The sequence below is a fragment of the Aotus nancymaae genome, unplaced genomic scaffold (genome assembly GCF_030222135.1).
Source record: "Aotus nancymaae isolate 86718 unplaced genomic scaffold, 86718_ANA_hifiasm-v0.15.2.pri h1tg000036l, whole genome shotgun sequence".
In the NCBI taxonomy this organism is placed as follows: Eukaryota; Metazoa; Chordata; class Mammalia; order Primates; family Aotidae; genus Aotus; species Aotus nancymaae.
Window position 1 is genome coordinate 16617061 of NW_026988450.1, and position 14684 is coordinate 16631744.

At 37.9% G+C, this 14684-nt stretch overlaps 1 protein-coding gene across 2 annotated transcripts in view; it reads left to right on the forward strand.

Moving 5' to 3' along the window:
- DNAJC5B (DnaJ heat shock protein family (Hsp40) member C5 beta) overlaps positions 1-14684 on the forward strand; it is an 80297-nt gene that overhangs the window by 51239 nt on the left and 14374 nt on the right. For both annotated transcript variants that reach the window (XM_021670248.2, XM_012463701.3), the window contains exons 4-5: positions 9030-9243; positions 13063-13234. In XM_021670248.2, the coding sequence (XP_021525923.2) occupies positions 9030-9243; positions 13063-13234 (386 nt within the window). The remainder of the gene's footprint in view (positions 1-9029; positions 9244-13062; positions 13235-14684) is intronic.

Genomic DNA, 14684 nt, shown 5'->3' on the forward strand with positions numbered 1-14684 from the left:
ATTCTCCCTCGACCTTCTAGTTCAGTAGAGATTCCTGGCCTGAAGAAGAACAATGAATATAAATTTTCCCCCAGGAAACATAGTAAAGTTAGATGCCCAGAAAGTTTTATTGGGAGCACGAACCAGGTACAGAGAATTTTAAACTGTTTGCAGCCTACAGATTCTGTGAAGTGGTAGGTTGTGGGAGAAGGATTATATTATACGGTACACAGAAATGTTAGTGGCCTGCTAAAAGCTGTCAGTGACCCACTGGTGTCAGAACTTCAGATCCTCATTCCCTAAAGTAGTGCTTTATGATTGGTGTTGGATGTGTATTTTATCTACTGTGTTTGCACAAATATCCCGGTTCATTCTACCTTATTAGGGAGGGTAATGAACTGTCCCTTAATCAGCCATAGGAACAAATTGTAGCAACCAGAAAGCTACCTGAAACAGAGATTAAGTATTGTTGTGTTTTTAATCCTTACATTTAAAAAATCAAGTATAATGCCTCATCAAGTCAAGTTAATACACATTCTAGTAAAAATTTGGGAAAATATTTGTCAAGCAATCATTGAGATGCAGTGGTTTCACCATCTCCACTACCACTAGAGGTCAGCACTTGACTCTCCATATGGTTCTGTATGAGGGAAAAGACCAATTCTCTGAAACGATCATCATCTATGGTTCCTGTTGTTATCTCATGCCATCTGTCTTGAATCACAAAGGTGACTGCATCCCAGAAAACAAGAGAACATTCAAACAATGGCTGGGGTGAATGGCTCAGATATTCCATCTGCAAATGTGAGAAAATCATAGGATTGTGTAATGTGGCCTTCAGTGTGTCCTCAGTGGGGCCTTGCTGGTCAAAGTACTTGAATCATGTACTATGGTAGCAGGTGTTTCTGAAATAATTACACAGCAGGGGTAGCACTGGCATCATAATCTGCAATTTGAAACCAAATGGTGCCCTGAGCTTTCTATTCTGTCCCTTATCAAGGACAGAGACTAATCCTGGCCCAGTGGCTCCTGAGTCCCTGAGCCCCACTAGCACATTCAGCCACATACTGTACTTAAGCTTCTTGTGGGAGGGCAGTTGTACTGAGTGCAAGTGCATAAAGTGGTTGTAGGGGGTCTGAAGGATTGGGGGGCTGATCAAGGGAAAAGATATGACCACAAGAGGCATTAACACATAATAAGCTTTGTTGGGTGTTGCTTGGGTACTCAGACATGGCTGTATGAGAGGGGCCCTCACAGCATAAGACTGTCCAAGGGTTTTCAGTGAAGGGCCACCAGCCAGGAAAGGAGGGTGAGGGAACTTCTAAGGAAGAGGGGGTCAAAAAGGGGGCTTATGGGTCTAGTTATGTCATACGGCAGCATGGTAGGTCTCAGAGTCAGAGCGCTCCAAAGAACCCTAAAAGTTTGAGGTCTTATAACCACAAAGCTCTATCTTATCAAGGGCCAGCAGAAGTAGAGTGAGGTTTTGCAAGGTAGGTAAAGCAGACTGACTCTACAAGGCTAGAAATCTGATGGTTGGGCTATTTTTTAGATAATTGAATGTGTTAAATAAACATTTCTCAAAAAAAGATACACAAATGGCCAACAAACATATTAAAAAATGCTCAACATCACTAATAATCAGGGAAATGCAAACTAAAACCACAATGAGATACTACCTTACTCCTGCAAGAAGGGCCATTATTGAAAAGTCAAAAAACAGTAGATGTTGGCACAGGTGTGATGAAAAAGGAATGCTTATACATTGCTGGTGGGAATGTAAATTAGTACAACCACTATGGAAAACAGTATTGAGATTTCTTAACGATCTAAAAATAGACCTACCATTTGATACAGCAATCCCACTACTGAGTATCTATGCAAAGGAAAAGAACACAATATATCCAAAAGACATGTGCATGCATATGTTTACTGCAGCACAATTCACAGTTGCAAAGGTACAGATACGATTGCAAAGGTACCTAATTGCCCATTGACCAATGAGTGGCTACAGAAACTGTGGTATAGATACTTTATGGAATACTACTCAGCCATAAAAAAGAGAAAAATAATGTATTTTGCAGCAACTTGAATGGAGCTGGAGGCCATTATTCTAAATAAATAACTCAGGAATAGAAAACAAAACACTGTATGCTCTCACTTATAAGCTAAACTATGGGTACACAAAGGCGTATAGGGTGATATAAGGGACTTTGGAGACTCAGAAGTGGGAAGGTCAAGGGGGGAGGGATAAAAAACTACAATGTGTACTACTCAAGTGTCAGATGCACTAAAATCTCCACTATACAACTCACCCATGTAACCAAAAACCACTTGAACTCCAAAAGCTATTGAAATTTTTTAAATATTTAAGATTAAATAAATAATTAGATGTATGAAAACATTACTTTGATGCTGGCAGGCTTCTGAGTTACTAGGTTTCAGCCTGCAGTGAAGAAAAAAAATAAAAGCCAGGGGCCAATACATAGAGGCTGTCTGGCTCGTTTGTATAACAGCATGTAAGGCCTTCGGTGGGATTAACATATAGTTGAAAGAAGACACCAAAGACACAAGTGATCATCAGGAGTTTCCTGGTCCTCACTGACTAGGTAATTTGTACCAGTTGTTCCTCCAGCTAAGAGCAACAAGAAAAACTGAAAGAACACACATGCGCACACGTGAACGCGCGCGCGCGCGCACACACACACACACCTTGAAAGCATTTGAGAGTAAAGAATTACTGCTAACTGGGCCCTGATCTTGGAGAACAGAACCTGAAAGGCTAAGCAGGACTTTAAAACCAACCCAATAGAGAAAAAAGGAGAAAACCTGGACACTGGCCCAACAAGGATGAAGATCCTGCAATTTTATTGAGATTCTGAAGTGCTGTCATCCAGGAGAAAGAATAAACTAGAAGGAAATAATCCGTGGTTGACAATTACTTTGGTGGTAGTCAGCAACCGTGCCCCCTGGTTTTCACGTCCTTTGTTGTAAGTCATGAATCTGGGGCGGCTCTCTGACCCAATTTAACCAATAGAATACGGCAGAAGTGAGGCTGTGCCTAAATCTTAAAAAGGTCTAACAGTTTCTGCTTTTGTTTCAAGCTAGCCACCATTCAAGAAATTTAACAACCCCAAGAACATCTTGTTGTGAGAAGGCTCACCTAGCCATGAGAAAAAGCCACGTGAAGGAAAACAGATTTCCCCAGACAGCAGCCCTAGCTGAGCTCCCCAACAACAGCCAGCACCAACTTATCAGCACGTATATGAAGCCATCTTGGGAGCAGATACACCAGCTCCAATGACATTTCCTCAGCCAATGCCAAGCACAGCTGAAAATTGTCCACGCCAAGTTCTGCTCAATGACAACACTGGAGCAATTAAATAAAATTCTTGTTGCTTTAAGTTACTAAAGTTTACTGCAGCTTGTTACAGAGAAATAAATAACAGGAACACCAGTCTTGTATGGACTGCAACTGAACTTTGAGTCATCTGGGTAGCCAAAAAAATCTTGATCTTTAGTTTAAAAAAAAACTAAAAGATGATTTTAGTTTTGCAGAGACCCCAGACATCCGAAAATAGGAAATAAAAATGCTTTCTGGTTTAAGATAAAATCCTAGTCCTCAAATTCTTTCTTAAATATGTTTTAATGCAATGTTTGTCACAGGAATAAGCATACAAATCAAGACAACATGAACAAGATTTAGCAGAAATGAGATAATAGAAACAGAACCACGAGAATTTTAACCATTGGAATGATCAGATACAGATGTTAAAATAACTATTTACAACCAAGAAGATAAAATATGAGATTGAGAATTAAAAAAAAATCCTGAAAATTATGGAAAGGGATATTTCAGATTCGGAAAAGAAACAGAAACTCTACAACAGAAAATGCAACCACCAAAGTAAAAAACCCAAAGGTAGGGATTACCAGGTTCAAGAGTTGACTGGAAGCTAGGTCAGAAGAAAATAGCAAGAAAGAATTACAAAGGATGGAAAATGAAATAAGATTTTTAAAATAGAAGATTTATTAAGATAAAAATAAAGAAGTTTCATTAACAAGAAAGAATTACAAAAGGATGGAAAATGGAAAAAGATTAAAAAATAGAAAATTCATTAACTTAGATATAAGCAAGTAGAGTCTAAAAAGGAGAGTAGAAAAAGAATGGGGAGAAGCCATTTGAAAAAACAACATGCCGATTTTCCAGGTTCACGAAAGATATTAAACTACATATACTCAATAAAAGCAAGCAAAATAAATACAAAGAACTCTATACCCAGGAACATCACAGAAAAACTTCCAAAATCTAAAGCTGTAAAGCCTTTATAGCAAACAGAGGAAAAAAATACAGATTACTTTTAAAGCCCAACAATTACACTTAACAGCTGATTTTTCAACCAAGATAGAATAAGCCAGAAGACAGTAGACCAAAATCTTCAAAATGATGAAGGAAGATAACTGATAGCCTATAATTCTACATCCAGGAAGGTTTTCAAAATTGAGGTGAAATAAAGTCGTATTAAATTTTTTTTTTAAAGAAAACTGTGAATTAATCCCCAGTGGATTTTTCACTTAAAGGAGGTACTAAGAATGTTTATAGACAGAAGGAAAATAACCTCAGATGGATGGTCAGAGATGTAGGAAAGAACTAATAGTAATAAAAATAGTAAATATGTGAGTATATACATACAAATATTAATTGTATAATATATCCTTAAATGCTAATTTCATGAAAGAATAATTATTCAGGGCTTAAAAGACTCAGAGAATTAAAGTATATGCTACCAACAACACATAAGTTGAGAAGGGAGTAACAGTGTCCTTGCTCTAAGATTTTTGTGTTATTTTGGAGGAAAACAAAAGTACATTAACATTGGTCAAGGATTTTGAAATCTCCAAAGGACCCTGAAAGGAATGATAAAAGATTATATAATTTTCAAACCAACAGGGAAAAAAGTAGAGTAATGAGAAATTAAACCAACAAGAAGTCAGGAAAGGAAAGGGAAAAGAAATATGAGTACATTTTAGAAGGGACAAATAGAATATGATGACTAAACCTGAAAAATGTCAGTAATTATATTAAAAATAAATGTAGACAAAATGCTTCAATTAAAAGAAAAAAGTCATTCTGAATAAAAAACTGGCACCATATGGTTTTTACAAAAGACACATCTACTATTTAAGAATACAGAAAATTTGAAAATAAAAGGAGGGGCAAAGATGCGATGCAGATGCTTATCAAAAGAAAGCTGTATAGCTTTATTAAAATTAAAGTGAAGACAGAAAGCATTACTACAGATAAAGAGGGATACTTCATAATGATAAAAATTTGATTCACCAAGAATATATAACAGTTATAACTTTATAGGCTCCTAAAACACATGGCCTAAAATATACAAAGCGAAGAGTTGACAGAACTTTAAGGAGAAATCTGCAAACCTACAGTCATAGTGGAAAGTTTTAACACACATCCTTTTCAACACACATGGAACATTTATAAAAATAATAAGACATAAGGCAAGACTCAAATTTTAAAGGATTTCAGTCATACCAAATATGTTCTCTAACAGCAGTGCAATTACTTTACAGAGCAAAAATTTTTAAATAGCTGGATATTTTCCATATGTTTGAAAATTAGGAGGTATAATTTAAAATAACTCATGGCTAAAAATAACAAACCATAATTAAAATTATAAAAGATCTAGAATTCAATGCTACATATTAAGACGTGAAATGCAGTCAAAATATTACTCAGAGAAAAATTTATAGAGTTTAATTCATGTATTAGAAAACCAAATCCAGCAATAAATTTTGAGCTTATCCCAGAAACATAAGCTTCATCTAGCATTTAAAAACTCAGTCAATCACATTAACAGACCAAAAGAGAAACAACATATTTTCTCTATAGGTGCAGAAATAACATTTGATAAAATTCAACATCCATTCACTCTTAGTTAATTCAGAAGAAAGATGCCTGTTGCAGCCACTTTTGACATCATACTGGGGGTCGTAGCCAGGGCAGTACGATAAGGAAAAAATGTAAATGATAGAAGGATTTGAAAGAAAAAAAAATCCAGTTATCACTTGAGATTATATAATTGTGTATGTAGAAAATCCAAAAGAATTTATAATTTAATAAAATTCTGACATGAGCTTGGGATGTTAGAAGAATGAAAAAAAATCAACATACAACAGTTATTTGAAACCTAAGTATAAAAATAGAAAAAATTCTTTTTATTTGCAATAAATAATTAGGAAAATTTTATATGTCAAAATCTCAAAAAAAATTAGGGTCCAGGACTAAATCCAAGAGAATAGACATAGGACATAGAGGTAAAAATGATAAAACTTTAAAATTCATTAAAAAGATCTAAATAGGTGAATGTATTATACACGTCAATCTCCAAATTAATCTATAGAGTTAATGCAATCGCAATAAAAATCTCAATAGGTTGTGTGAATGTGTGTGTGTGTGTGTGTGTGTGTGTGTAAATTAACAAACTAATTTTAAAATTCATGTGGACATGCACAGGACCCAGAATAACACAGAACTCTTGAAGAACAACAATATGGAAGAATTTGCTCTTTAAGATATGAAGACATATTTTAAACCATCATGTGTAAGAGTGTTATTGGTCCAGAAATAACCAAATTGACCAATGGAGCAGAATACAGATCCCAGAAATCCAGGGAAAGGATTTTCTTTTCCTAATAAATGGTGCTACAAAAGTGGAATATCTATATAAAATAAGTGAGATTAGACACCTGCCCTCCACCACATTACAATGTCAGGGTATAAATGGGCCATAGATTTCCATATAAAGGGAAAAACTATAAAGATTTTAGAGTTATAGAGAGTTTATAGAAAAATATCTTCCTGAATTGAGGAACAGGTTCATTAATTCAGGTAAATTAAAATAAGGAATTTCTGTTCACCAGGAAATATCATAAAATAATACAACAAGAAAGCCCCAGAATGGGAGAAGATATATGCAATACATATAACTGACAAAGAATTCATATCAAGAATATGCATTTTTTAAATACCACAAATTAACTTTAAAAACCAAACTAAAAACTTGTAAAAGACTAAAATGCATTTAGAGAATATCCAAACGGTATATATAACAGCCTCATACAAACCACGAGATTGATAAACATGAAAATATTTTAAGAGCTGGGACATCATGGTCAGAATCAGGCCTCAGGTGATTCAGAAACTGGTAGAGAATCATAGGTAGTAGTAATAGTTTGATTGCATCTTAAAGTGTTGGATGGGGCAAGGAAGAGAATGGAGCAAAACACTGCAACTCTTAGAATTATGCCACTGCCTCCAAATAGGAAGATCTTGAGGGCTTTAGATAATTACAACTATAAACCACATGGTTATCTTATCTGCCACTAATTAAATTCACTATGCATTTTAGTTGAAAGCTGTCATTAGATTTTGAAGAGAAAATTAGAGGCATTGAATGCTATTTCTAATACTAGCTATAGCCATGCCACATTGACAGGTGACCAAGAGTGTAGGGACATTTAGAGTTAAAGACTCACATTCTGGTTGAATATTATGTCACTTTAAGTATCAAAGTAGAAATGACAACAGATACCTTTAACAATGCATAGGTGCCTATTCTATTTAAACATACTCCAAGCACTTCCTTAAACCCTGCATTCCATAGTTGTTTCCTTGTCCTATTGACAACACACAAGAGGGTGAGGCATTGCACGACCACCTCCTTGACAGTTGTGGAGTTTTGGCAGCTGTCTCTGCTCACCATGTTTCCCGAGGATTCCTCGGAGCCAAGAGTATCTGCCAAGAGGAATCAAAATGTTGCTGATGACCAGGAATTGGATGTGTTACAAGTGGAGGTGTTCCAGCTCTCCAAATTGGCCAACTCCATTGTTAGCAGTGTGATAATGGATTGGATGCATCTGCCCTTGTGAGCTGACAAAGATCCAAGCTGCTTAAAAAATGACAGGAAGCCACCCTAGAAATAAGAAAATGTGTGTATTTGCCAGAGATCTCTTACTTCCTTTTTTTTTTTTCTTTTTTTGGCCAAGACTGTGTCACTCCAGCCTGGGCAACAGCTTTTAAAAATTTTGGTGATTTAAAGCATCCTAATGCTGGGCTTCTTAAATTTTCATTTACTTCCTAATCATTAATTCTTTAGTTCCTAAAGTAGATGTGATTTGTTCTGTTTATCATGTAGATTGATTTATAAGGTATACTTAGTCTTCTACTTTACTTCTGGACTTATATTACTGTTTTAAAATGAAACAATTTTATTTAAACTGATAACAATAAACAAAAGCTTAAGGTGTGTTCCTACATAGACCTATGATAGGCACCGTAGGGAGATGAGCCAGGTGGAATATCTAGCAGAGTCCCTCAGGAACTGCTTTCTGATCCACAGAGGAGAAGGCCTTATGCCCACAGGTAAATTTCTATAGATTAGTAAGTGGAAAGGTCTATTTGGAAAGAGGCCAAATATGTATTTGAATACAAAGAAAGTTACAGTATTTGTTCAGAAAACCAAGAGAGAGTTAGGACTTGTGGAAGATTAACGAGGGGTTAACGAAAGATAATTTTGTTCGAGAGACTTTTTTGATAGCTGAGTTGAACTTTTAGAATATATGTTGTGACATTCTGTTAATTCTGGAAAGTTCTTCTGGTACTAAAAGAAAGTATGATGTAAACTGGTCCTGTTGCTCTTAAAGGTCTGTAGGGGTGGGCTACTGATAGCTTCTCGGTAAAAAGAAACTTTGCATATTTGCCAGCAACAAATATTTCTCAGACTCAACAATCATGCAGATACTGAAAATTCTTCTGGAAATGAGAGAGGAGAAATAGTACTATTGTGCCTGTGCATTCGAAACAAGAGACACCATTTAGTGAAAATGTACTTACTAGTTTATCATTAGTCTGAAACTTACCATTTCACAGTATTTGCAAGAATAAAGAGTGTACAAATGAACAGTGCCTTTCTAAAAGGACATCGTTCATTCTTGTCAAATAACAGTTTCCTTGTTTTCCTTTTATTTTAAAGAAAATTGGCCCTGAAACACCATCCAGACAAGAATCCAGATGATCCAGCTGCTACTGAGAAGTTTAAAGAAATCAACAACGCCCACGCAATACTTACCGACGTCTCAAAGAGAAGCATATACGACAAGTACGGATCGCTGGGACTCTACGTGGCCGAGCAGTTTGGAGACGAAAATGTTAACACCTATTTCATGCTGTCGAGCTGGTGGGCAAAGGTGAATCTGAATTTCCTTTCTTCACAAACAGTCTCTTGTAAGACCATGATATTAATCACTCTTTTAGATTCCATCTCAAAGGAAGTATAACCTTCCTGTTATTAAACTCTGGTAAGTAAAAGGAGATAGTGCTTCCACTGAAAGCTATTATTTAGGATCATTTCTGGTTTAGCTCATCAAATAATTGTAAGATACAACATGATTCAAAATACTTCTAGACATTAATTATATTTGAATTTGGAGCTTCAGATTAATTCTTTATAATGACTAATTAAGGACTGAATCATTCATTGCTCAAAACCAAAAATAATTTATTAGTGTGACAACTGCTTAATAAATTATTATGGGGTAAATTTAGCCATGTCCTTTACTATCTATAGCATAGGCTACATCAGCAAACACAATACTGGGGAGAATGAGTGGTAATTATGTCAGAGACTCACATGGAGCCTGCTGTGAGGTAGAGGAGAAGGAAATGAGGGGGAAAAGGTAAGAATTTACTATTGGAGGTCAGGGAATTGGAGAGGCAGAGATGGGGACAGAGAGCAAAATGGATATCTAGTCAAGCAAAAGGTGACATTTTTAAGAACTTAGTGCAATCAGAACTGACTTTTGTGTGGTAAATTTTGTTTGGTTTCCTAGGGATTTCTAGTACATATAAGTTTGATGATAGTTTTTGTTTGTGAATATTAACATCCTTGTCTTCTGATAAAAGTATATTTACACATGGGTCGTGCATGTAGCCCATCAACATATTTCGTGGACAGTTCACATTCATATAAGTTTCAACACACAATAATAATTATTAAATATCTAAAAAGGCAGGTTTCATGCTCGTAGTATCTGATTGCTATTTTCTTCCACTAAATCTGGCTAAATTGAGTTTTACATATGCAGGAAGAGAGAGAATATGTTTTTGTACATCAGCATGGAAAAGGAGTCTTGCAACCTAGCCTCATTTGCTTGCTATAATCCTCAGAGTTCTTTTTCTCAGGGATACCTGGAATTCCCATTTGAAACCCCTTTCTCTATTGCTGAAGATTGAGGGAGAGAGCAGTTCTTGTTGAGCAGATCTGGAACTTGGAATGTGAGTGTACACACTGACAATGTCATTTATGTCAGTAGATTGAACGTTCATAGGACAATGAACAGTACAAGCTTCTGTGAGTTTGCGTGGGAACCCAACCTCCAGGCATGACACTGTTTCCATGGGAAGATACTGCAGAGGCAGGTCCAGATAATTACACACAACCACCTGATTGCACATCAGGGCCTGCCTGCATAAACTGAGAATAAATTTCCTTGCTCAGGAAGGGGACAAAATTGATCAAAATTCATATGGACAAGCATAATTTGCCCAGTAGTGTGAGAGATAAACAAAATAATTTCTAGCGTGGTTCTTTAAACATAAGGCCACAAAAAAAATATCTTTTCCTTCTCCTTGTGCCAAAGCCCAATTTCATGGCACCCATCAGAGTGACCCTGCATGTAGCAATCATGTGTTAAATATGCACTACATGAATGAATCCATGTACCTAAAAGATACCTATTTATGAAAATATTAGACACCTACTTGTGCCTAGTACTGTGTTAAGCACTGTAACAGATAAAGCAAGGTTTTTTTCTTTTTTTGAGACGGAGTTTCACTTTTGTTGCCCAAGCTGGAGTGCAATGGCACAATCTCAGCTCACCACAATCTCCGCCTCCCGGGTTCAAGCGATTCTCCTGCCTCAGCCTCCCGAGTAGCTGGGATTACAGGCGTGTACCACCATAACTGGTTAATTTTGTATTTTTACTAAAGATGGAGTTTCTCCATGTTGGTCAGGCTGGTCTCGAACTCCTGATCTCAAGTGATCCACCCACTTCAGTTTCCCAAAGTGTTGGGGTAACAGGCATGAGCCTCTGTGCCAGCCAAAGCAAGGTTATTTTCACAAAAGGCAAACAATCAGGTTGGAATAATTCAAGAACAAAACAGTTTATGAATGAAAAGAAAAAGTTCAGAGAAGGGAACAATATGGGAATTGCATAGTAAAAACAAAAAGGACAAAAATAGCTAAAGAAGGGAGGAGTTTGGGGCAATGGCTCAAGAACACTGCATGGGAGGGCGTGGAGACAGTGAGGTAGAGGGTATTGTAGTTGTTTTCAGAGCAATTTACCTAAGACTATGGAAATGTAAATTTTCCATAGAGAAGAGATTATGTTTGAGGATGTGACTGAAGCTCCCCTACTCCTAGCCATCAGAGGCTCCACCCCACACGTGGGGCGAGGGTCAGAGATGAAGTCCAGGGTTAGGAAGCAGGAATGGGGCAGATGAGGGTCATCAGCATCAAAGATTTCTACCTTAAGTTATTGAAGAAGTACACAGGCACACAAGTCCTCTTTATCCCTCTTCCTCCCTTAATTAGATAAAATCTGTGTTTCAATTAAAGGTGTATAAATCCTTTTTTTCTATTTCAAATTACATATTTTTGATAAAATCATAAATTGATTTTGCTCAATTCACAAAAAATGGACGTTTTATAACCAGATTGGAGAACTGAGTTTCTTTTCATCTTTAGCTATATCAAACTTAGTGAGCAAACCTTTTATGTTTTTGGGGAAATCCTGCTGCTGTTCACCAGGTAGAGCAAATCATTTGTTTATTTGTTACTTTATAGAATCATTAATTCCGCTGGTATTTTATAAGCATCTACCACATACCAGGTACTAAATCCTTAAGTAGGAGGAACTGAAAGATGACTAGCTATCTAGCTGACAGTGCCAGCTTGCAGGAAGCTCAGAGTCTAGTACAATGAAACAGACCTACAAACTGATGATTGTTCTAAAAATATCACTTAAAGAAAGCAGCAAAGTAGAAGTCTGCATGAAATGCAATTGGGCACAAAGGAGGGAGTCATTGTTTTGGGCAGGATCAGGAAAGATGTCATAGAAGGGATCTTTAAGATGAGTCTTACACACCAGGTGGGATTTTGTTGTGTGACTGGGGAATTGGGAGTTGGACGTCCAGGCAGATGAATGCCTGTATTGGATAGGGAGAGCAGAGCTATAAGGCAAGGAAAGGCAAGAACAGGGCTGTGCTGGTGCAGGGAAGCATTGGCAGAGCCGGATCACCATAATAAGGAACTTGGCTGTATCTGAGAGGCAGGAGAGCCATAGCATGGGTTCAAGAGAACGTGTATTTCAGAAAGTTCACTCCATCAGCAATGCACGGCATGGATTTAAGGGAGACAAGAGGCGAGGCAGGGAGGCCAATTGGGAGGCTGCTGGAGTATCCAGACAAGACATAGTGAAGGTCCATTCTGAAGTCCGGCTGGCCAGGATAGAGGCATGAAAGAGGATATAAGAGAATTGAGGAGAGATACTCTCCAGGATTTGGTGACCAGCAGGAATGTGAGTGTAGGAGGCGGAGGTATCAGACAACTCATTCTTTATCATTCTGGTGAGAATGATTCAGCTCCCCTTGCTAGCTCTAGAGGTTTTGTTGGTTGGTTTTTTGGTTTTTGTCTTTCCTTGCTCTGCTCTTAATAATGACCACCATATAGCTTAAGAATAAAAAAAGAAATGCCATACTTTATTACTTTAGCTACAAGTCATTTCTTCTGGGTCTAATTTACAGGCAAAACTTTACCAGGAAATTGGTTTCCAAGGAAATGAAATAGTTCTTAGGTGGAGTAAGGATGAGGGTGAAGAAGTGGCCTGTGGGGTGAACTGTGAAGTCTTCAGGTCTCTGGGGACACCTGGGTGCAGACTTGATTTCTGGGGTTCTCCCCCCACCCCATCACCCCTCATCCTCATTTTGCTTTGCCTCTGTTTCCCTAGACCCTATTTGTTATCATCGGCCTCTTGACAGGCTGCTATTTTTGCTGCTGCCTGTGCTGCTGCTGCAACTGCTGCTGTGGACGTTGCCGGCCCAAGTCATCAGTGCCAGAAGAGGACTTCTATGTGTCCCCAGAGGATCTGGAGGAGCAGATCAAGTCTGACATGGAAAAAGGTGGAGTAGGATGAGAGCAGAAGTAGTGGGTGTCCATTCACAAGCCTGAGCAAGCACCAGGTCTCATGGGGACAGCTATCACTAAAGTAGGAGAGCTCCCACAACCAAATGGCTGGAACCTCACAGAATGCCAGCTTTGGGACAGCATCTGGGGAGAACAAAAAGACAGATATCTTTACCAGGCATAGAGAAAAGCAGGGTCTGAGGCCGTAAGAAAGAAAATCATGAAATATGCTGACGATGAAACAAAGCAAAAACAATTCAGGTCTCATTACAAGAGAGTGAGCCTGGATTCAGGGAGAATTGGGTGAGAATGCTCGGGGCAGGAGAACCAAGGTAGAAACTTGTCACAGAAAAAGCATTTCAGCCGGTTCCTTTAGGGTCTTCTTTGAAATAGAAGAAGGTGGGCATCAAAAAAAGTCACCAACCCTTGACTTTGCTTTTTTTTGATGACTTGATTATGAATTTGGGTGAACTAGGAGAGAGAAGTCCTTCTTTCCCTGAAATGTAGCTTCTTTTAGGAGTAGCCTCAAACCAGCATGAAGAATGGGACTATTTGCTTTGTTAACCCACCTCCATATGTCCTGGTGCTGAGATCTCGCAGGATTCACAGCACCAGGAATACTTTATGTCCTCTGGGAAATGCCTTTATATAAAGAAGCTGGGGTCAAACGTGCCATTGTCCTGCTTCACCTTACAGCCATGATCCTCTTGTCATTCTCTCCCGTTATTCTCTCTCATAGTTATCCTGGATTACAGACTTTATCACTGAATCCCCAAAAAACCTAGTCAGTCAAATAAAAAAATTACTTGATAATTTAGACAGTGGCCCATTCTTGTCAGAACTGCTAAAATTAGGAACAGTGTAGTTTTCTGGACTGTATTGTACTCTGATTCTTTTGATCACACTGAAACAGAAATTCCAGGTCGTCAAGCATCAGAGACTAGTTGAAGGGTTCCACACACCTTTTATTCCCTATGAAATGCAGTGCTAAGTAATATCCAGGTATTATCCACCCCGACTCCAGCTCAAAGGAGGGGGTCTTCAATCATGTGAATTGTACAGATTCCCAGACTCTTTCAGGATTGGGAGCTCAGAGAGGACAGAAGGGGTTTTCTTGAAACCTGGGACCCCTTGCTGTGGGGACCTGCAGGTAGACAGTCCAGTAGACAGAGTGGGTGTTTTGACCATTTTTTATTACTGTCCTTGGAGCCAAATTGTGGGCCCACAGTGAAATAGAATTATAACTTTCTTTTGCTGTATTTGAGATACAAAAGGACAAATTAATCTTTTAATGGGGGCCTATATACCAAAAAGACCAAGCAAGTAGGATTGCAAATAAATGGGTTAAGGAGTAATAAGTGCATGGAAACTCCCTCTCTTCAGGAAAAGGTCCGTGACATTGACAACTTGCATCGGAATGATGATCCTAGCATCTGAATCCCATCT